The 24530-nt window shown below is 42.3% G+C and overlaps 1 protein-coding gene across 1 annotated transcript; it reads left to right on the forward strand.

Moving 5' to 3' along the window:
• The first annotated feature begins 22691 nt into the window (after nucleotides 1-22691).
• Nucleotides 22692-24221, forward strand: LOC147421504 (28 kDa ribonucleoprotein, chloroplastic-like). The gene is made up of 4 exons (XM_086502824.1): nucleotides 22692-23127; nucleotides 23206-23307; nucleotides 23385-23660; nucleotides 23782-24221. Exons 1-4 carry the CDS (start codon nucleotides 22735-22737, stop codon nucleotides 23851-23853), a joined length of 843 nt encoding a protein of 280 aa, XP_086358950.1. The 5' UTR covers nucleotides 22692-22734; the 3' UTR covers nucleotides 23854-24221.
• Nucleotides 24222-24530: the final 309 nt, after the last annotated feature.

Genomic DNA, 24530 nt, shown 5'->3' on the forward strand with positions numbered 1-24530 from the left:
TAGAGAGAGAGAGAGAGAGATGCAACAGCTACCAATGGTCAAGCAAAGATAATGGAGATGCACAATTAGCTGGTGAAAGAATGAATATAATATTCATATCTTAAGCGTAGATGATCTAATATTATAGAAGTATTGATAGGAGGGGGCACCGGCTCCATTGACTCTAGCCTCCTCAAAAGCGATCAAGAGTTCCACTCACCAATATCAAGACTCTATGCTTGAAGATTGTAATTACTCTTAATATATTGCATATTCATAACAATAGAAGGTGAAATTTTGTAGGAAATCATTCTCATCATCTTTCAGTGCTACCAATGCAAATGGTAGCTTAGATTCCATAATTCTTTCTTGTAGTTGATAGCACTCCACCTCCTCCTCTAGCCCACCACCATTATCTACGTTCGCGGAATAAAGGGAGTCCCCTATAAATAGTGCTTCCACAAGTCTAGATCATGTAGAACTGCTAAGAGTTCCTTCTCATATATACATGGAACTTGCTCAACAGGGTCGAGCCTTCGACTTTTGTAGGCTATGGCGTGGAGAAAAACAACTCCAAGGCAGTCATCACATGCATAACATTGGACCTCGAATGGCTTTGAGAGATCCGGAGTGTAAGCATAGGTTCAGAGATAAGCTTCTCTTTAAGCTTTTCGAAATCATTGTTCTCCTTGGTGGACCATATATACCTAATGTTTTTCTTTGTTAGGTCATGTAATGGTCCCACGATTTGTGAGAACTTTTCTCTGAAGCGTCTACAGTATGCACACATACCTATAAAGCTTCTTAGTTCATGCAGATTCCTTGGATTAGGCCATCCTTTTATTACCTCTAACTTTAATGGGTCCATTTGGATGCCATCTTGAGAGATAACGTGACCTAAATACTGAATCTCTTGTAGGAGAAATTTACTTTTTTTTCAATTAATATAAAGTTTATTGTAACATTTAATGGCCTAATAACTTATGTGTAGCGGAAATTAGCATGAACATAGTGGGCATTTCATTAGAATAGATTCCTAATGAGAATTACAAGAGTGCTTGGGTGGAGAGAGCAACTAAAAGCATAACACCTAGTTAGATAGCATCAACAATACTTTCAAAAGAGAGAGAAATTAAGCTATTGACAACAGTTGAGGACCGGACTTGCATGGAGCCGGTCCCCCCTCCAAAAGGCTTTTGTATTATGGTTTCTCCCATCAAGAGAGACATTGTACAATACAATTCTTTGTGTTCCTTCAAGACTAGCTAGTGCATTGAAGATGAAAGCTTCATGCACTAAGCAAAACACTTAGTAAACACAACTTTAATTATCCCCGTTCTCAGACCCAAGACCTCACACACCTTCGAAGATGGTGAGAGCTAGCAAGGTATGAGAGTAGATTGAGAGGAAGAAGGAGTATCTTACGAGAAATATGTACATCTCCTCACATAATCACTCATATTAGCATAGCTTAGCTTAGTAATTATCTTGGTAGAGGAGATGGTATGCATTGAAGCTTGGCTCTTGGTTGGATTTGCATCCACATGCCAAGAGAGTGTTGATGTAGGCTTCTATCTCACAAGCTTGGAGTAGTTGATGAGTTCTCCATTAAAGCTTGGGAAGAGATAGTCTTCTCTTTATTCACACATGAGCTTGTGTGAGTGTGTGTGTGATAATGCCTTGCAAAAATCAGCCCCCTCTCTCTCTTGGGCGAGCCCTCTTGCCATTTGCTCTTGATGAGCCCTCATTGGCTCTCCCTAAGTCAAGCCAATGACTATTAAGCAGCATAAGTGATAGCCTTCTGACATGTGTCCCCCTTTCCCCTTTTGTGAGAGTTTTAGGTAATTAAATAATTAAACTAAACTCTCATTGGACCCCTTTGCCTCCTGGCCAATAGGAATCAAGCAAGCCATTGGGCTCCTGAATGCTCATTGGACCCCTTGGGAGACTGCCCAATGGTCTTCTAGGAGACTTAATTCTCATTGGTTTCTTTTATTAAATGTTTTTAAATTAATTAAACTAGATTTACTCTAGCTTAATTCTCATTGGTCCACTTCAAGGGTCATCCAATAGAAACTGGGCACACCTTGTGGGCATCTGGCCTAGGGAGCTGACATGTGTCCCTCATTCCCTTTGTGTAAAGGGAGCCTGTGTGTGTGTGTGTGTGTGTGTGTGTGTGTGTGTGTGTGTGTGTGTGTGTGTGTGTGTGTGTGGCTTTCTCTCTCATCCCCTAGAAGAAGGGATCGCCCCCTCCCATGTAGGGATATGCATTGACTTTGGAGAGCACACAAAGCATCCAATTCCCCCTAAGCTTTAACCCTTTGGACACAACCTTTGAATTTTGGAACCTTAGCATTTTGGAAGTCTTAATGGGCTGAACCTTAGGGTCTTTTTAGCCCATTGTTGCACATGGATCTTTTGCAGATGACCCCCCCTTTGGATCCCTATTTTCCCTCCTTTGGATCCCTACTGTGGCCGGTCTGCTAGCTTAACCAATATTCTAGCTTTTTCTCCCCTAGCACTTCCCCACATTAAATGATCAGTTTAATATGAGAAAATCATTTAGGAGAATTAGATATTGATTATTATGACATTACCTCTCTCTTGAAATCATAGTCGTCCTTGACTATGGTGTAGAGAAGATAAAGCATATTCATGAGTCCTTTTCTTAGCGGGTAGAGGATCCCTATGTTACCCTACGACATCATTCCACAATGGATGACTAGTCCATTTGACGCTTGAGAGCCTGAGGCTGCCGCAAGCATGTCTGCACATTAGTCCTATCAGTCTTCCATAGTAGAGTGACAAGCTCTACTTGGTGTTTGGGAGACGTCATCTCCACAAACTTGATCTAAGCATGCATACTACTTCATTTTTGTGCACAATAAAGAAAAAGAGAGTCTTATAAGACAAAAACTTTGTTCATTTTTAACATTTTGTACATTTGCTTACTCTTGGGAAGCATTGTAAGCATTGACAAGGTTTAGGTTATCCTTTAATTGTATGCCTTGCATCCATCTAGCATCTTCAAAAGGATAATTCTTAAACTTAATAAGATATCGTTGGATAGTCTTACCGCCTCTTAATACCTTGTCTTCATGTCAGAGAATGGACTCGGGCTGCAGCACCTCCTCTTGGTCCTCGATCTCCGGTGGGTCTTCAATAGTTGGTTCTTGAGGTGGCTCTCCTTTGTAAGGCTTTAATAGGCTCACATGGAAAGCATTGTGTATGAGCCAATGATTGGGCAACTTGAGTTGATAGGCCATCTCATTGATTGTCCTAAGAATCTGGAAGGGACCATAGTACCTTTTTGCTAGTTTAGCATAGTACTTTTGGTGGCCCGTAGGATTCTTGCCCGTCGTGGGCCTTAATCGAGCCTTGGGAAACTTTAATAAGACCCAATCGTTTTCTTTAAAGGCTTGGGCTCTTCTGTGCTTGTCAGCAGTAGCCTTTTGCCTTTGCTGTGAGATAGAGATAGCATCCTTAATCTTTTGAAAAGATTCTTGTAGGTCTCGGCTATACTCATCTGCAGCGAAGATCTTCCCATGTACCTTAAGTAGCAAGGGACTTTTTGATCTTCCCTCAATTACCTCAGAAGGTGCTTTTCCCATGGAAGTATGTACAGTGTTATTGTAAGCATACTCCACTAGGGGTAAGTACTTCTCCCATTGGGATCTTTGATCTACTTCCATTACATAGTCTTTTAGTAGATCGAGAATTGTTATGTTAGCTATTTCACTTTGGCCATCTGTTTGTGGATGATAGGCCGAAGAGAAGTTTAGCCTTGTTCCTAAATTCTCAAAGAGACCCTTCCAGAAATTACTGGTCATTCTAGGATCTCTATACGACACTATGGACATTGGCAATCCATGGTACTTGAAAATTTGTGAAATGAAGAGGGTTGCCATTTGATGGGCTTTGATAGTCTTTTGACATGTATAAAATGAGCTTGTTTACTGAACCTGTCTACTATCGTCCATATTCCCGTATTCCCATGGATAGACTTAGGCAATCCAAAGATAAAATCCATGGATATGCTCTCCCATGGTGAATTAGGGATTGGCAAGGGTTGAAGCAATCCAAGTTGCTTCCCTCTATCAAATTTTGTCTTTTGGCATACCACACATTTAGAAACATACTCTTGTATGTTCACTTTCATGGTAGGCCAATAGAAATATGTTTCAATTGCCTTTAAGGTAGACTGAATCCCTCTATGCCCCGCATAAGGTGGAGCATGAGATTCATACATTACTTTCTCACGTAGTGAGTTAGTAACGCATATTCTATTGCCATAGAGAAGATAACCATCTTGTAAAGTAAATGGTTCTTCTTTCTTCCCTAATGCAAGGGCTGAAATCACATCTTTAAAATCGGGATCAATAGCGTACTCATCTATCATTGAAGATAGATCATTGTGAGTTGCTTTGGAAACCGCATTCACTCTCGGTCGTCTTGAGAGTGCATCAGCAACTTGATTATGCTTGCCAGCAATGTGAGCAATATGAAAATGAAATTGCGAAAGGAAATTAGCCCACCTCATTTGTTTGTCGGAGAGCCAAGTCTGCGTCATGAAGTACTTAAGACTTTGGTGATCCGTTCGCAGAATGAAAGGAGTTCCCAATAAATAGTGCTTCCATGAGTCTAAGGCATGTAGAACTCAAAGAGTTCCTTTTCATATATGCCTAGAGCTTGCTCAACAGGGTCGAGCCTTCGACTCTCATAGCCTATGGCATGCCCTTCTTGGAGTAAAACAGCTCCAAGGCAATCACCACAAGCATCACATTGGACCTCAAATGGTTTTGAGAGATCCGATAGTGTAAGCACGGGTTGAGAGATAAGCTTTTCGAAAGCATTGTTCTCTTTAGCAGACCATGTATACCTAATGTTTTTCTTTGTTAGGTCATGTAATGGTCCCGCAATTTGTGAGAACTTTTCTATGAAGCGTCTATAGTATGCACACATACCTATAAAGCTTCTTAGTTCATGAAGATTCCTTGGTTTAGGCCATCCTTTTATTACCTCTATCTTTGATGGATCCATTTGGATGCCATCTTGAGAGATAATGTGACCTAAATACTGAATCTCTTGCAAGAAAAATTCACTTTTCTTTCGATCAACATAAAGTTTATTCTCTCCTAAAACTTGAAATATTACCTGGAGGTGTTTCTTGTGTTCCTCCAATGAATTAGAGTAGATGATAATATCATCAAAGAACACTCCAATGAAGGTTCGATGAGGCCTGAACAGCTTCTCCATCGAGGGGTTGAATGTGGCTGGTGCATTGGTCAAGCCAAAAGGCATGACAATGTATTTGTAAAGACCAAATGTGGAGCGAAATGCGGTCTTTACAATGTCTTGATCAACTATCCTTATTTGATGATAGCCACTTTTTAGGTCAATCCTACTGAAGTAGGTCGATCCTTGTAGCTTATCAAATAGGTCTTCTACCCGTGGAACGGGAAACCTATTCTTGATAGTGATCCTATTTAGTGCTCTATAGTCGACACACATACTATATGTGCCGTCTTTCTTTTGCACTAATAGCACTGGTGAGCAAAATGGAGATGAGCTAGGCCTAACCATGCCCTTCTCAACTAACTCATGCACTTGCCGCATAATCTCCTCTTGTTGAGCTTGAGAAACTCTATAAGGAGGTTTGTTAGGCGGTGAACTTCCTGGAAGAAGTTCAATTGCATGGTCATCATTACCTCGTTTAGGAGGTAGCTCACAAGGGATGTCGTCAATAAAAACATCTTGAAACCCCTTGAGAAAATTGGATAACTCTAATTCCTTTTGGTTGCTTTTATTTTCTTTTGCTAAAGCATTAGGTTCATTTTGAGAATCTTTAACAAAAATCATGTACACCAAAATAGAGCTCTTTATTGACTTGTTGAAAGCTGGTGTATGTACAATGGGGATAGTGTTACCCATTTCCTTAGAATCTATATACATGTCTTTTTCCCTGAACTTAAAGGAGATTCTCCTTTCAGGAAATTTAACATCGGCAGCCAGGCGGTCAAACCATGGTGCCCCTAGGATTACATCCTCATGCTTGAGAGGAGAGATAAAGAAGTCCTCTTTGTCCACATAGCCTTGGACATGAAGCCTCAATTTCCCAATTAAGGGAGTGACTTAAGCTTCTTGCCCCTTGAAGACACTGTCTGCGGGTAGGACATCTCCCATCTTGTAGGATTGTATGCCTAGCTTGGTGGCCAACTCTATAGATATAAAATTGTGAGTAGAACCAGGGTCAAAGAGAATAAAAGCATCATGTTCTCTTACCTTTCCCCAAGCATGGCATAGAGGAGATCCTTTGTGGTGAGTTTGGTGAGTCTCCTCCTCTTGGATTTCAATCAAGGAAGCTCTAGGAGGATCTTGGTGGTTATTCTTTTGGGGACAAGGGCGGTACGCATGCCCTTGTTCGCCGCACTTGAAACACCGGTTATCCTTACGATAATGCTCAAGCTCTTCAGGAGAGAGTTTATTCTTACCTTTGTAAACTCCCTTCTCTTTAGCTTTGTTGGAGTTGCCCTTAGGAGAATTTTGGACATTGTCCTTCCCCTTAGGCTCATTGGAACCCTTGTTTTTCGGGGGCTTATTATTTCTTTTAGCCCCTGTTTGGAAATTGATTCGAGAGGCCACCATAGTATGGTGTATTACCGCCGATATGGTACGTGGCCTTTGGGAGTTGACATACTCCGCCATTTCTTCAGTTAAACCCGCACAAAATTGTTGCTTTTGCTCTCCAAAATCCAACTTTTTGAAGACAGTGGCTTTGAGTTGTAAGTCCCAAAACTTGTCTACATATTTGTGGATGGATTCATTGGGAGAGAGCTTTAAGCTTCGCCATTCGGTGAGTACTTTGTCTTTGGCATCGTGGCCAAAAACTGCTTCATAAATGGAAGCTCTTAAAGCTTTCCATGTTCGTGGAGCTTCACCGTTGGCTCGTAGGCTAGACCACCATTGTCTGGCGGACTTTTGAAAGTGCATAGCTACATGGCGTAGCTTGGAGGACTCCGTGAAGCCCTCATCTCCAAACGCCGCATCGAATTGTTGGATAAAGGCCAAGACTTTGTCCGTAGCACCAAAGGTGCCATCATAGGTAAGGAAAGAGATGCTCTTCCCTCCCTCTTTGAATTTCTTCAAGTTGGACGACCTCTTCCATGCGGCATAGGATTTCCTATGGCCTCTTCTTTTTGATGGTTCAAAGGTTGCACCATCACTTTCTTCAGAAGGTGAAGAATTTGAAGAAGGTGGAGAAGAGGGTGACCTCTTTCTCGCCTTTTTCTTGTCTTGATCTTTGTCGCCTTCACCATAGCTTTCATAAGAGGAAGAGGATGAAGAAGATGGAGAAGAGGGTGTCCTCTTTCTCGCCTTTTTCTTCTCTTGCTTTTTATCATCCCTCTTTGAATTATGGCGTGGAGAAGAGTATGATGGTCTTCTCTGCTTTGGTGGTGATGGAGAGCATTTAGCCCGCCGTCTTCGTGGAGCCATCTCCACCGAGGTGGCGGGAGACTCGCTTCTTTCTCGTTCCTTCGGTGGAAGCTCTTGAGTTCTCCTTTGAGAAGGAGATGCATCGTCAAGAAGTAAATTCTTGAGCCCTTCGTATGGATTCTCTTCTTCCTCCCGAATCGGAGAGAGACCTCTTTTGGTAGTCTCACAAGGAGGCTTCCTAGGTGTTCTCTCGTCATGGTGATGAGCTTGGAGAATCCCGTGAGCACGGAGCTGCCGTTGCACTTCACTTTGGAGATATGGATTGCCCATGGCTTGTTGAAGCCTAGAAACAAGATAGTTAACAAGCATTGAAGCATCATTAGTAGCTTGCTCATGAACAAAATCAAAGTTATCAACATTAATTTCACTCTCTTTACTATTGTCAGCCATTCTAACAACTTTTAGGTGTAAACTTTTTAGGTGCACTTTGGCACTTCAAGCCCTAGTTGCTACTCCTCTTTACCCCTTTAGAAAAAGCACTCAAGCTATTGTACCCACGGCTCGAATACCATTAATTGCAAGGAATAGAAGAGAGGGTCTTTCGACACCAAAACAACACCGGCTCCTGTCAAGCTTCTAATAGCTCAATAGTGGTTAAGCCGTAGGCAAGCCCCGTAGGACTCCACTATTAAGACCATAGCTCTCGACGGTGATGCCCCGTTAACTGCACAAAGGCAGGCGCACTGCAAGGCTGAAAAATCCCTATTCTACTTACTCACAAGCAATCAATAATACCAACCATTTGTAGCTAGCTTGAGGACCTCCCTTCTTGAGCAAGAAAAGAGAAACCTTGGGCTCTAATACCACTGTAACATTTAATGGCCTAATAACTTATGTGTAGCGGAAATTAGCATGAACATAGTGGGCATTTCATTAGAATAGATTCCTAATGAGAATTACAAGAGTGCTTGGGTGGAGAGAGCAACTAAAAGCATAACACCTAGTTAGATAGCATCAACAATACTTTCAAAAGAGAGAGAAATTAATCTATTGACAATAGTTGAGGACCGGATTTACATGGAGCCGGTCCCCCCTCCAAAATGCTTTTGTATTATGGTTTCTCCCATCAAGAGAGACATTGTACAATACAATTCTTTGTGTTCCTTCAAGACTAGCTAGTGCATTGAAGATGAAAGCTTCATGCACTAAGCAAAACACTTAGTAAACACAACTTTAATTATCCCCATTCTCAGACCCAAGACCTCACACACCTTCGAAGATGGTGAGAGCTAGCAAGGTATGAGAGTAGATTGAGAGGAAGAAGGAGTATCTTACGAGAAATATGTACATCTCCTCACATAATCACTCATATTAGCATAGCTTAGCTTAGTAATTAGCTTGGTAGAGGAGATGAGCATGCATTGAAGCTTGGCTCTTGGTTGGATTTGCATCCACATGCCAAGAGAGTGTTGATGTAGGCTTCTATCTCACAAGCTTGGAGTAGGTGATGAGTTCTCCATTAAAGCTTGGGAAGAGATAGTCTTCTCTTTCTTCACACATGAGCTTGTGTGAGTGTGTGTTTGATAATGCCTTGCAAAAATCAGCCTCCTCTCTCTCTTGGGCAAGCCCTCTTGCCATTTGCTCTTGTTGAGCCCTCATTGGCTCTCCCTAAGTCGAGCCAATGACTATTAAGCAGCATAAGTGATAGCCTTCTGACATGTGTCCCCCTTTCCCCTTTTGTGAGAGTTTTAGGTAATCAAATAATTAAACTAAACTCTCATTGGACCCCTTTGCCTCCTGGCCAATAGGAATCAGGCAAGCCATTGGGCTCCTGAATGCTCATTGGACCCCTTGGGAGACTGCCCAATGGTCTTCTAGGAGACTTAATTCTCATTGGTTTCTTTTATTAAATGTTTTTAAATTAATTAAACTAGATTTACTCTAGCTTAATTCTCATTGGTCCACTTCAAGGGTCATCCAATAGAAACTGGGCACACCTTGTGGGCATCTGGCCTAGGGAGCTGACATGTGTCCCTCATTCCCTTTGTGTAAAGGGAGCCTGTGTGTGTGTGTGTGTGTGTGTGTGTGTGTGTGTGTGTGTGTGTGTGTGTGTGTGTGTGGCTTTCTCTCTCATCCCCTAGAAGAAGGGATCGCCCCCTCCCATGTAGGGATATGCATTGACTTTGGAGAGCACACAAAGCATCCAATTCCCCCTAAGCTTTAACCCTTTGGACACAACCTTTGAATTTTGGAACCTTAGCATTTTGGAAGTCTTAATGGGCTGAACCTTAGGGTCTTTTTAGCCCATTGTTGTACATGGATCTTTTGCAGATGACCCCCCCTTTGGATCCCTATTTTCCCTCCTTTGGATCCCTACTGTGGCCGGTCTGCTAGCTTAACCAATATTCTAGCTTTTTCTCCCCTAGCACTTCCCCACATTAAATGATCAGTTTAATATGAGAAAATCATTTAGGAGAATTAGATATTGATTATTATGACATTTATTCTCTCATAAAACTTGAAATATTACCTGGAGGTGTTGCTTGTGTTCTTCTAATGAATAAGAGTAGATTATATAATCAAAGAACACTCCAGTAAAGCTTTGGTGAGGCCTAAATAGCTTCTCCATCAGGCGATTAAATGTTGCCGGTGCATTGGTCAAGCCAAAAGGCATGACAATGTACTCATAAAGACCAACATAGTGCAAAATGTGGTGTTTACAATGTCTTGATCAACTATCCTTATTTGATGGTAGCCACTTTTTAGGTCAATCCTACTGAAGTAGGTCAACCCCTGTAGCTTATCAAATAGGTCTTCTACCCGTGGAATGGGAAACCTATTCTTGATAGTGATCCTATTTAGTGCTCTATAGTCGACACACATATGATATGTGCCATCTTTCTTTTGCACTAACAACACTGGTGAACAAAATGGAGATGAGCTAGGACTAACCATGCCTTTCTCAACCAACTCATGCACTTGCCGCATAATCTCCTCTTGTTGAGCTTGAGAAACTTGATAAGCCTGGTTTATTAGGCAGGGAGCTTCCTGGAAGAAGTTCAATTGAATGGTCGTCATCCCCTCGTTTGGGAGGTAACTCACAAGGGATGTCATCAATAAAAACATCTTGGAATCCCTTGAGGAATTTGATTGCTTATATCTTCTTTTGTTAAAACATTAGGTTCATTTTGAGAATCTTTAACAAAAATCATGTACACAGAAATAGAGCTCTTTATTGAATTATTGAAATCTTGCTTATGTACAATGGGTATGGTGCTATTCAATTCCTTAGCATCTATGTACATATCTTTTTCCATGTACCTAAAATAGATTTGTCTTTCAGGGAGTTTAACATTGGCAGCCATGCGATCAAACCATGGTGCCCCTAGGATTACATTCTCATGTTTGAGAGGAGACATGAAGAAATCCTCCTTGTCCACATAGCTTTGGACATGGAGCCTCAATTTCTCAATTAAGGGAGTGACTGAGGCTTCTTGTCCCTTGAAAGCACCATCGGCAGGTAAGACATCTCCCATCTCATAGGCTTGGATGCCTAGCTTGGTGGCCAACTATGTGGATATGAAATTGTGAGTAGAACCAGGGTCACAGAGAATAAAAGCATCATGTTCTCTTACCTTTCCCCAAGCATGACATAGAGGATATCCTTTGAGATGAGCATCCGCTTCTTGAATTTCAACTAAGGAAGCTCTAGGAGGCTCATTACGTGTATTCTTCTGGGGGCAAGCACGATAGGCATACCTTTGCTCCCTCACTTGAAACAATGGTTATCTTTTCAATAACACTCTAGCTCTTTAGGAGAGAGTTTATTTTTGCCTTTACAAACTCCCTTCTCCTTGGCTTTGTTGTTGGAGATGCCTTTGGGAGACTTTTGGATGTTGTCCTTCCCCTTAGGCTCACTACGGTCCTTGTTTTCCATGGGCTTAAGATTTCTCTTAGCCCCTTGTTGGAAGTTGATTCTTGAAGCCACCATGGTATGGTGTATGACCACAAATATGGTGCGAGGCCTTTGGGAGTTAACATACACTGCCATATCCTCAGATAAACCCGCACAAAATTGTTGTTTTTGCTCTCCAAAATCCATCTTTTTGTAGACAATGGCTTTGAGATGTAAATCCCAAAACTTGTCTACATATTTATGGAAAGCTTCATAGGGAGAGAGCTTCAAGCTTCAGCATTCGGTGAGTACTTTGTCTTTGGCATCACTAGCCAAAAACTGCTTCATGATGGAAGCTCTTAAAGGTTTCCATGTTCGTGGAGCTTCACCGTTTGCTCGCAGGCTAGACCACCATTGCCTAGCGGACTTTTTAAAATGCATAGCTACATGACGTAGCTTAGAGGACTCCATGAAGCCCTCATCTCCAAACGCCGCATCGAATTGTTGCATAAAGGCCAAGACTTTGTCCATGGCACCAAAGGTGCCACCGTAGGTAAGGAAAAAGATGTTATTTCCTCCCTCTTTGAACTTCTTGAGCTTGAACGACCTTTTCCAAGTGGCATAGGATTTCCTATGGCCTCTTCTCTTGGGCAGTTCGAGAGCTACACCATCACTTTATTCAGAAGAGGAAGAGGATGAGGAGGATGGAGAAGAGGGTGACCTCTTTCTCGCCTTTTTCTTCCCTTGTTCCTCCTTTTTTGCACCATCACTTTCTTCAGAAGGGGAAGAGGAGGAGGAGGGTGACTTCTTTCTCGACTTTTTCTTCTCTTGTTTCCTCTCTTCCCTCTTTGAATTATGGTGAAGAGGAGTATGTGATGGTCTTCTCCATTTAGGGGTTGAGGTGGCAGGAGACTCGCTTCTTTTTCATTCTTTTGGTGGGGGCTCTACCGTTGAAACTTGGGTTCTCCTTTGAGAGAGAGATGCCTCATCTAGTAGTAAGTTTTGAGCCCTTTGTATGGATCCTCTTCTTTTTCCGTCATTGGAGAGAGTCCTCTTTTGGAAGTCTCACCGGGATCTTTCCTAGGTACTCTCTCTTCTCGGTGGGGAGTTTGGAGAATACCATGGGTGCACAATTGTTGTAGCACTTCACCTTGGAGGGGTGGATTGCCCAGGGCTTGTTGAGGCCTAGAAACAAGATAGTTTACAAGCATAGGGGCATCATTAGTTTCTCTTGCATTAGCAAAATCAAAGCTGTCAACATTCATTTCAATCTCTTTTCCCTTGTCAGCCATACTAGCAAATTTTAGATGTAAATTTTTACTTGTACTTTGTCACTTCAAGCCCTAGTTGCTACTCTTGTTTACCTTCAAAGATAAGCACTCAAGCATATATACCCGTGGCTCGAATATTATTAATTGCAAGGAATAGAAGAGAGAGTTTCACACAGCCAAGATAGCACCGGTTCCTGTCAAGCTTCTAATAGCTCAATATTGTTTAAGCCATAGGCAAGCCTTGTAGGACTACATTATTAACACCATAGCTCTCGACGATATCTCCGTTAACTGCATAAAGTAGGCGTGCTTCAAGGATGAAAAATCCCTATTCTACTTGCTCTTTTGCAATTAATAACACCAACCATTTGTAGCAAGTTTGAGGACCTCTCTTCTTGAGCAAGAAAAGAGAAACCAATAGCTCTAATACCAATGTAACATTTAATACACTAGTAACTTGTGTGTAGCGGAAAATGATAACATAGTGAGAATTTCATTAAGAACAAGTTCCTAATGCGCATAGATAGAGTACTTAGTTTGAGAAAGCAACATAGCAATTTACACCTAGCTAGTTTGGCATAGACAATACTTGAAAAAAGAGAGAAATAGAACAATTGACAACAATTTAGGACCAGATTTACATGGAGCTGGTCCGCTCTCCAAAAAGGCTTTGTATTATAGCTTCTCCCATCAAAGGAGACTTTTGTACAATACAATCTTTGTGTTCCTTGACAAATCATTGGTGCAATGAAGATGGAAGCTTCATGCACCAAATTATGCTTGAAAAACACACCTACTAGGCCTAGCCTCAGTCCCAAGACCTCACACACCTTCAAAGATGGTGAGAGCTAGCAGGGAATGAGGAAAGATTGAGAGGAACAAGATGTATCTTACGAGAAAGAAGTATTCTCCTCACATAATCACTCTAATAGCATAGATTAGCTTAAAAATTAGCATGGTAGAGGAGATGAGCATGCCATTGAAGCTTGGCTCTTGGTTGGATTTGCATTCCATAGCCAAGAGTTGTTGGTGTAGGCCTCTACTTCTCAATGCTTGGAGAAGGAGATGGAGTTCTTGCTCAACACATGAGTTGTGTGTGTGTGTGTGTGTGTGTGTAGCAAAAATTAGAAAGACTAAAATGCCAACCTCTCTCTCTCTCTCTTGGTCAACCCCTCCTCCCAATTACTCTTGCTTGCTTCCCATTGGCTCCTACAAAGCTTAGCCAATAACAATTAAGAAGCATAATTGATAGCCTTGTGACATGTGTCCCCCTTTTCCCTTTTGTGAGAGCTTTAGATAACTAAAATAATTTATTTAAAATCTCATTGGACCTTTTAGTCTTCTGGCCAATAAGAACCAAGCAAGCCATTGGGCTGCTCGATGCTCATTGGACTCCTTGCTAGACTGTACAATAGTCTTCTAGGGAGCTTAATTTCTATTGGTTATTTTATCAAGTATTTTTAAATTGATTAGACTAATTTTACTCTAGCCTAATTCTCATTGGTCCACCTCTATGACCATCCAATAGGATTTGAGGGGAGATTGGGGGCAACTGGGCTAGGAGCCTGCCATGTGTCCATTATTCCCTTTGTGTAAAGGGGGAGCTTGGGAGTGTGTGTGTGTTTATCTCTCTTCCCCTACCATTAGGGATCGCTCCATCCTTCCTAGGGATGTAGGAAGACTTTTTAGTCTTCCCATAACCATCCAATTTTCCCCAATTTTGGCCATTCGACAATTTAATTAAATTTGGTATCTTTAGCCTATGGAAGTCTTAATGGAGCTGAACCTTGGGCCTTTTAAGCTCCATGCACATTGATCTCTTGCAGACTGTCCCCCTTTGGATCCCTATTTCCCTCCTTTGGATCCCTATTGAGGCTAGTTTGGTGGCCTTACCAATATTATAGCTTTTACTCCCCTGGTACCTCCCCATATTAAATGATCGGTTTAATATGATAAAATCATTTGGGAGAATTAGATATTAGTTTTTATGACATTACCTCTCTCTTGACATCGGGCTTTGTCGCAAGCATGAGTGCACATTAGTTCGTATCAATCTTCCATAGTACAGTGACAAGCTCTAGTTGGTGTTCGGGAGACGTCGTCTCCACAAACATGATCCTAAGCATGTGTCATAATAATCAATATCTAATTCTCCTAAATGATTTTCTCATGTTAAACTGATCATGTAATATGGGGAAGTGCTAGGGGAGAAAAAGCTAGAATATTGGTTAAGCTAGCAAACCGGCCACAGTAGGGATCCAAAGGGGGGGGGCATCTGCAAAAGAGCCATGTGCAACAATGGGCTAAAAAGACCCTAAGGTTCAGCCCATTAAGACTTCCAAAATGCTAAGGTTCCAAAATTCAAAGGTTGTGTCCAAAGGTCAACCATGGGGGAATTGGATGCTTTGTGTGTGTCAAAAAAGTCTTTACAAATCCCTACTTAGGAGGGGGCGAGCCTTACTTGTAGGGGATGAGAGAGAAAGTCACACACACACACACACACACACACACACACACACACACACACACACACACACACACACACACACAAGCTCCCTTTACACGAAGGGAATGAGGGACACATGTCAACTCCCTAGCCTAGATGCCCACAAGGTGTACCCAATTCCTATTGGATGGCCTTGGAGGTGGACCAATGAGAATTAGGCTAGAGTAAATCTAGTTTAATTAATTTAAAAACACTTAATAAAAGAACCAATGAGAATTAAGCCCTCTAGAAGACTATTGGACGGTCTCCCAAGGGGTCCAATGAGCATTCAGCAGCCCAATGGCTTGCCTGATTCCTATTGGCCAGGAGGCAAAGGGGTCCAATGAGAGTTTAGTTGAATTATTAGATTACCTAAAGCTCTCACAAAAGGGGAAAGGGGGACACATGTCAGAAGGCTATCACTTATGCTGCTTAATTGTCATTGGCTAGCCCTAGGGAGGTCCAATGAGAGGGTAGCATGAGCAAATAGCAAGAGGGGTCGACCAAGAGACAGAGGGGGCTGATTTTTGGAAGGCATTATCACACACACACTCACACAATCTCATGTGTGAAGTAAAGAAGACTCTCTCTCCTTCTCAAGCTTTAATGGAAAGCTTACCACCTACTCCAAGCTTGTGAGAAGGGAGGCCTACACCAACAACTCTTGGCTTTGTGATGCAAATCCAACCAAGAGCCAAGCTTCAATGCATGCTCATCTCCTCTACCATGCTAATTACTAAGCTAAGCTATGCTAATATGAGTGATTATGTGAGGAGATGTACATCTTTCTTGTAAGACTACTCCTTCTTCCTCTCAATCTACTCTCATACCGTACTAGCTCTCACCATCTTCGAAGGTGTGTGAGGTCTTGGGTCTGAGACCGGGGAGAATTGATGTTGTGTTTGATAAAGTGTTTTGCTTAGTGCATGAAGCTTTCATCTTCATTGCACTAGCTAGTCTTGAAGGAACACAAAGAATTGTATTGTACAATGTCTCTCTTGATGCGAGAAACCATAATACAAAGCCTTTTGGAGGGGGGACCGGCTCCATGTAAATCCGGTCCTCAACTGTTGTCAATAGCTTAATTTCTCTCTCTTTTGAAATTATTGTTCATGCTATCTAACTAGGTGTTATGCTTTTAGTTGCTCTCTCCACCCAAGCACTCTTGTAATTCTCATTAGGAATCTATTCTAACGAAATGCCCACTATGTTCATGCTAATTTCCGCTACACACAAGTTTTTAGGCCATTAAATGTTACAGCACGCATACTTATTATCATTTGTGCACAATAAAGAAAAAGAGAGTCTTATAAGACAAAAACTTTGTTCATTTATACATATTTACATTTGCTCACTATAGGGAATCATTGTAAGCATTGACAAGGTTTAGGTTATCCTTTAATTGTATGCCTTGCATCCATCTAGCATCTTCAAAAGGATAAATTTTAAACTTGATAAGATATCGTCGGATAGTCTTACCACCTCTCAATACCTTATCTTCATGTCGAAGAATAGACTCGAGCTACAACACGTCTTCTTGGTCCTTGATCTCCCGTGGGTCTTCAATGGTTGCTTCTTGAGGTGGCTCTCCTTTGTAAGGCTTTAGTAGGCTCACGTCGAAAGCATTGTGTATGAGCCAATGGTTGGGGCAACTTGAGTTGATAGGACATCTCATTGATTGGCCTAAGAATCTAAAAGGGACCATAGTACATTTTTGCTAACTTAGCATAGTACTTTTGGTGTCCCGTAGGATTCTTGCCCGTCACGTGCCTTAATCGAGCTTTGGGAAACTTATACAAGACCCAATCAATTTGTTTAAAGGCTAGGGCTCTTCTGTGCTTATCAGCAGCAGCCTCTTGTCTTTGCTGAGGGATGGATATAGCATCCTTAATCTTTTGAAAAGACTCTTGCAGGTCTCGGCTATATTCATCTGCAACGAAGATCTTCCCATGTACCTTGAGTAGCAGATGACTTTTGATCATAATGCACGACAAGCACCTCAAGCATATTAAGCACATTAATCAAGCACCTCAAGCACATTAATAATCAAGCATGACAAGCACCTTAGTCAGCAATCAAGCACGACCAGTACCTTAAACTTGGGCCTAGCTTGCCTAAGGTCCTAGGTCTAAGGACTTCTAACACTAACCTTTGGAGGTCTTTAATGAAGCTAACCCTAAGGCCTTTCAAGCTCCACTAGCTAGCATTTCTCTTTGACAGACCATCTCCCATTTGGACACTTTGGTCCCGTGCTAAGATAGATCCATAAGCACATGTCAAATATTTTAACTCTTGTTCCCGTTTATTCTCCCACATTAAATGATCGGTTTAATATGAGAAAATCATTTGGATTAGTTAGATAGATAGATCCATAAGCACATGTCTATAGTCTAACTCTTGTTCCTGTTTATTCTCACACATTAAATGATCAAATTAATATGAGAAAAACATTTGGGTTAGTTAGATATTAGATTTTATGACAGACTTTATGAGGCATTTAGGCATTGGAACATGGATTGTAACATTTAATGCACTAGTAACTTGTGTGTAGCGAAAAATGATAACATAGTGAGCATTTCATTAAGAACAAGTTCCTAATGAGCATAGAGAGAGTACTTAGTTTGAGAAAGAAACATAGCAATTTACACCTAGCTAGTTTGGCATAGACAATACTTGAAAAGAGACAAAAATAGAACAATTGACAACAGTTGAGGACCAGATTTACATGGAGCCGGTCTCCCCTTCAAAAAAGCTTTGTATTATAGCTTCTCCCATCAAAGGAGATTTTTGTACAATACAATCTTTGTGTTCCTTGACAAAACTCGTTGGTGCAATGAAGATGGAAGCTTCATGCACCAAATTATGCTTGAAAAACACACCTAGTGGGCCTAGCCTCAGTCCCAAGACCTCACACACCTTCAAAGATGGTGAGAGCTAGGAGAGATGTATCTTACAAGAAAGAAGTATTCTCCTCACATAATCACTCTAATAGCATAGCTTAGCTTAGTAATTAGCATGCTAGAGGAGATGAGCATGCCATTGAAGCTTGGCTCTTGGTTGGACTTTTTGTACTCCATAGCCAAGCGTTGTTGGTGTAGGCCTCTACTTCTCAATGCTTGGAGAAGGAACTAGAGTTCTTGCTCAACACATGAGTTGTGTGCGTGTGTGTAGCAAAAATTAGATAGACTAAAATGACAACCTCTCTCTCTCTCTCTCTCTCTCTCTCTCTCTCTCTCTCTCGGTCGACCCCTCCTCCCAATTACTCTTACTCGCTTCCCATTGGCTCCTGCAAAGCTTAGCAATAACAATTAAGAAGCATAATTGATAGCCTTGTGACATGTGTCCCCCTTTTCCCTTTTGTGAGAGCTTTAGGTAATTAAAATAATTTATTTAAACTCTCATTGGACCTTTTAGTCTTCTGGCCAATAGGAACCAAGCAAACCATTGGGCTGCTCGATGCTCATTGGACCCCTTGGTAGATTGTCCAATAGTCTTCTAGGGAGCTTAATTTCTATTGGTTCTTTTATCAAGCATTTTTGAATTGATTAGACTATTTTTACTCTAGCCTAATTCTCATTGGTCCACCTCTATGGCCATCCAATAGGATTTGAGGGGAGATTGGGGGCAACTGGGCTAGGAGCCTGCCATGTGTCCATTCCCTTTGTGTAAAGGGGGAGCTTGGGAGTGTGTGTGTGTGTGTGTGTGTGTGTGTTTCTCTCTCTTCCCCTACCATTAGGGCTCGCCCCCCTCCTTCCTAGGGGTGTGAGAAGTCTTTTTAGTCTTCCCATAACCATCCAATTTTCCCCACTTTTGGCCATTGGACAATTGAAGTAAATTTTGGGAACTTTAGCCTATGGAAGTTTTAATGGAGCTGAACCTTAGGTCTTTTAAACTCCATTGATGCACATTGATCTTTTGTAGGCTGTCCCCCTTTGGATCCCTATTTTCCCTCCTTTGGATCCTTGTTGAGGCCGGTCTAGCAGCCTTACCAATATTCTAGCTTTTACTCCCCTGGTACCTCCCCATATTAAATGATCAGTTTAACATGAGAAAATCATTTGGGAGAATTAGATATTAGTTTTTATGACATGGATTGTCAATGTCTAGGGATATTGTCATCCTAAAATATTGGGGAAACATCCTCATGTGAAAATTCTAATCAAATACATTTGATTATTTGGTTTGAAGTGTCATTAAATCTAATATCTAACCAACCCAAATGACTTTCTCATATTAAACTGATCATTTTATGTGGGAGAATAAACGGGAACAAGGGTTAAGATATAGACATGTGCTTATAGATCTATCTCAACACGGGGCCAATGGTAAAGGGGCCCAAATGAGAGATGGTCTATCAAAGAGCAAGGCTAACCAATGTAGCATAAGACCTTAGGGTTAGCTTCATTGAAGACCTCCAATTATTAGTGTAAAATTCCTTTGACCTTAGGTAGCTAGGGCTAAGCTTGAGGTGGGAACTTGGCCCAAGCTTAAGGTGCTTGAGGTGCTTGTCGTGCTTGATGACTAAAGTGCTTGAGGGGTCCAATGAGCTTCAAGCAGCATGAGCTACAAGGGAGGGTCGACCAAGGAAGCTAGGGGCTTGCTTAGGGGGTATACTCTCCCACACAGACACACACTCTCATTGAGTGAAGTGCAAAGTGCAAGAGCTCCCTCTCCTTCTCCAAGCAAGTAGAGAGGTTGAGAGCCTACACCAACACTCTTGGCTATGGAGTGCAAATCCAACCAAGAGCCATGCTTCAATGCTTAAGCTTGCCATCGTCTCCATCTTCATTACTATGCTATTATGTATGTTAGCAAGAAGAGTGATGATAAGTGAGGAACTAATTCTTTCTCCTATGAAATGTTTCTTCTTCCTCTTCCCTACCCTCATTCCCTACTAGCTCTCTCCACCTTCGAAGATGTTTGAGGTCTTGGGACTAAGGCTTGGGATAGTTAATGCTTTCTTCAAAGTTTATGTTATGCTCGTGATGCATGAAGCTTTCCATATTCATTGCATCACCTAGATCACAAGGAACACAAAAATTGTATTGTAACAAGTCTCTCTTGATGGGAGAAATCATAATACAAATGCCTATTGGAGGGGGGACCGGCTCCACATAAATTCGGTCCTCAATTATTGTCATGTTCTCTAAATTCCCTCTCTTGCAAAAGTATTGTTCATGCCAAGTTAACTAAATGCTATATTTATGTTGCTACCATCAATTATGTTCACCCTCTATGCTCACAAAGTAATTTCACAAAAGTACTCTCTCTAATTTCGGCTACTCTCAAGTTAATAGGCCAATTCCATTACATTGGTATCAGAGCATTTGGTTTCTCTTTTCTTGCTTCAAAAGAGAGGTCCTTAAGTAGCCTATAAATGGTTGGTGTTGTTAATTATATTAGGGTAAGTGGAATAGGATCTATTATCGGTTTTTTTGAGCCCACTATGTGGGATATGGTGCACACCTCGGGAGCTTTGGACTTAATAATGGAGTCTTTTTAGACTTGCCCATTATTGAGCCATAAGAAGTCCGAAAGGAGCTAGCTTTCGGCAACTCTGCTATGTTAGACCTACTCCACTACTCTCTATAATTAACCACTTCGAGCCGTGGGTGTAGATACTTAAGAGCCAATTTTCAAAGGCTAAGAGGAGTGGCAGCTAAGGTTTTGAATTGCCAAAGCATACACTAAGTACGTACACAAATTTTGTTAACATGACTGACAATAACCAAGAGAGTAGGACGAACATTGGTAGCTTTGATTTTGCACATGAAGGTGCTAATGATGATGCCCCCATGTTTGTGAATTATCTCGTAGCTAGGTTGCAGCAAGCTGTGGGCAACCTTGCTTTGCAAGCCGAAGTTACTCAACAACTTCGCGCTTATGGAATTTCCCTTCCTCTCCAAGATGAGAGAGAGAGCTTAGGAGGCCTCTTGAAGAGACCCCCAAAAGAAGACTCTCTCCCATACGAGAGGAGGAATCAAAAGAGCAAGAAAGCAATGAAACTTTAAGTTCCTCTGAAGATGTGGCTCCACAAAGACGGCGGTCTAGACGATCGTCCACTCCTCCCAAGACGAAAAGATCAACATTCTCCTCGTCACTTCGAAAGGGAAGAGAGGAAACAAAGGAAGAAAAGGGCAAGAAAGAGGTCACCCTCTTCTCCTTCTTCTTCACCTTCCTCCTCTTCCGATGAAAGTTATGGCTATTCTCCTAGAGAATATAGGAGGAGAGGACATCACAAATCATACCCTGCATCGCGAAGGTCACAAAAGCTAAAGAAGTTCGAGGGAGAAAAGAGTATCTCTTCTCACCTATGATGGCACCTTTGGTGCTACCGACAAAGTGTTGGCCTTCATCCAACAATTTGATGTGGCCTTTGGAGATGAGGGCTTCAGAGAGTCCTCCAAGCTACACCATGTAGCTATGCACTTCCAAAAATCAGCTCGACAATGGTGGCCTAGCCTTCGTCGCAACGGCGAAGCCCCAAAGACATGGAAAACTCTACGAGTTTCCATCATGAAACTATTCCTTGCAAGCGATGCAAAGGACAAAGTGCTTACCGAATGGCGCAGCTTGAAGCTTCTCTCTCATGAGTCTATCCACAAGTATGTAGACCAGTTTTGGGATTTACATCTCAAGGCTACTGTCTTTCAAAAGATGGACTTTGCCGAGCAAAAGCAGTAATTCTGTGCGGGATTACCCGAAGAGATGGCCAAATACATCAACTCTCAACAGCCTGGTTCTATCATCGAAGTAATCCATCACACCATGGTTGCTTCATGCACCAATTTCCATCAAGGGGCTAGACGGAATGTCAAGCCCGTGGAAAACAAAGACAAAAATGATGCAAAGGGGAAAGCCAATGCTCAAATTCTTCCCAAGGCAATTCCAACAACAACAACAACAATAACAATCAATCCAAGGAGAAGGGAGTTTAGAAAGGCAAAAACAAACTCTCTCCTAAAGAGCTTGAAGCTTTTCGCAAGGACCATAAGTGTTCCAAGTGTGGGGAGCAAGGACATGGCTATCGTTCTTGCCCCAAGAAGAATGCTCGCACTCTCTTTCTCTCTCTGTCCCCCTCCCCCCCCCCCCCCCCCCCCCCCCCCCCCCACACACACACACACACAACACTAATGGAAGATCGATTTTGCTAAAAAAGTACACTTTTGTCCACAAACCACCACTGAGGGTGGCAGTGAGGGAACTCCCAACCGGTGTGGTGCTTTTAGTAAGATAGACGTATTGCACGCTTGGTCAAAAAGGGGTTGCCACATCAGTCAAAGGCCCACCAACATGTGTCTCAAAGAAATGGTTCCTCCACCAATCGCACTGCAATGAACAACCCCCCACCACGTTCACGTGAACATTGGAACGTTCAGAAGGCGGGAAGAACACTCGATGCACAAGGCGCGCAAAAGCTGCAACAGACTGAGGTGGCGCTCATTGCATAGCTTTCTAACCTACACACAATTTGTCATTACTGCAGCGTTTATGTGCACAAACATGTGATCGATGACGTGTGTTCCTAGAGAACTGAGATTATTTTCTCCAAAAAGAAAAAGAAAATCTTTGGCCAGAGTTCGACCGCTGCGGACGCCCGATCTGAACGCGGCCTAATCCTTAGCTGTTTATCGGGGTGTGGGCGTCATACCTTCGCCAAGCGAGAAGCTATGGCGTCTGCGTGCTTTTCGTCCACGACGGCCTCGCTGACTACCACTCGCTCCTCGCGCGGTCCGGCACTCTTAGTGGCTTCCTGTAAGACCCGCAAGTTTTTTTCCTTCTCCGACTCTACTCTACTTTTCTGTCGACTGCCTCGTTTCGCCTCCACTTCTTCTTCCTACCCTTCCTCTCCCTGCTGGGTGCTTCCTCGTGCGGAATACGAGATTGATTCTTTGGAAGCAACTAACACTACCTTGGGCAGCCTGTCCGCTGACACTGATGACGAGTCACCGCCCCCTCCTCCTGAGGGCCCCAAGCTTTACGTTGGAAACCTTTCATTCAACTGCACCAGCCAAGACTTGGCTGAACACTTCCAGAACGCTGGGACGGTCGAAATGGTTGAGGTAAGGTTTAGTTAATCTTTGTTGGACTCTTTGCATAGTAGATCGGGTATTGATCATTTCACACATGGGTCGGCTTAGGTCATCCTCGATCGAGAAACTCAGAGAAGCCGTGGCTTTGCGTTTGTTACAATGCGCACATTGGAGGAAGCCAATGAAGCTGTTTCACGTTTCAATGGTGGGGTAGGTACTTTGTAATGGCTATATAGGTAGATCCTTTCTGGTGGAAGTGTAAGATCATATCCTCTTACTTGCTGCAGGAGTTCATGGGGCGAAGATTGAGGGTAAGCTTTCCTGATAGGTCTCGGAATGAAGGTCCTCGCCCCCCTGTGTCCAGTGTCAATAAGTTGTTTGTTGGGAATTTGCCATGGGGAATGGATGATATTACACTTGAAAGTCTTTTTACGGAGCATGGGAAGGTTTTGGAGGCCAGAGTTGTGTACGACAGGGATTCTGGGCGGTCACGTGGTTTTGGGTTTGTAACACTCTCTTCTGCAGAGGAGGTCAGTGAGGCCATTAGCAAAATGGATGGAGCTGTAAGTGAGCCTCAAACTTTATTTTCGTTGTTTCCATGTTTGAGTTACAGGCTAGCTCAGAAAAGAAGGATTAACTACTACAGGAAGTTTGATTGGTGGCTTTTGTTGTGATGGTTTGCAGCAAGTTGAAGGAAGACCTATTCGGGTCAATCTGGCTTCTGACAGGCCACCTCCCAGACCGAGCTTCTTGTAGCTTTGGTAAATTATATTTTTAATGGAAGGTTGATGTGGTAGCACTACGACTGTGTTGTTATTTGTAAACCAGCATGGCAAGTGCTGTCTTATTGCCCCATTCCCATTGAAACGGTGTATACACATGAGCTATTCTGTAAGATTTATCAGGGGGTGATTATAGTGTGTTCTGTTTCATAATCTGGACATCTTGAGAATCTGTCCACTAGAAAGAACACATATGATGTTACGGAATTGTGCCAGGACTCACGTAAGTCTCGCTATGGCCTCAGATGTTTTTGACGAATTCACTCAAGCTTCCTCTGAGCTGTTTGACATCTGTGTAGGGAGTGGACTGAGTTCTTTACCAAGTTTTCCTGATTGACCTCAGTTTGTGTACTTATTTTCAGAGTTACATTGCCAATTGCCTCCTATAACTGTGGATTAAATGCATGCTTAATGTAGCTCCTGATGTGGTTTGTATTTACCATCTTGTGATGTGTTTGCAAAGAACCAGACCATTCCCAGATCATGGTGTAGCAAAAGATTATTTGTAGCAGAGTCAGTCTTTGTGGAGTTCCATTATATTGGTGGTCTTCAGAGGATAGAGAAGTCCTATGCAGTTGAAAAGTATTTCACAGGAATGTAATGTGTTACTGCTTGCGTGCCATGACCACTTTGCTGTGGGTTTATGATTGT

This window comes from Adiantum capillus-veneris, chromosome 27 (assembly GCF_014529385.1).
Source record: "Adiantum capillus-veneris isolate H3 chromosome 27, ASM1452938v2, whole genome shotgun sequence".
In the NCBI taxonomy this organism is placed as follows: Eukaryota; Viridiplantae; Streptophyta; class Polypodiopsida; order Polypodiales; family Pteridaceae; genus Adiantum; species Adiantum capillus-veneris.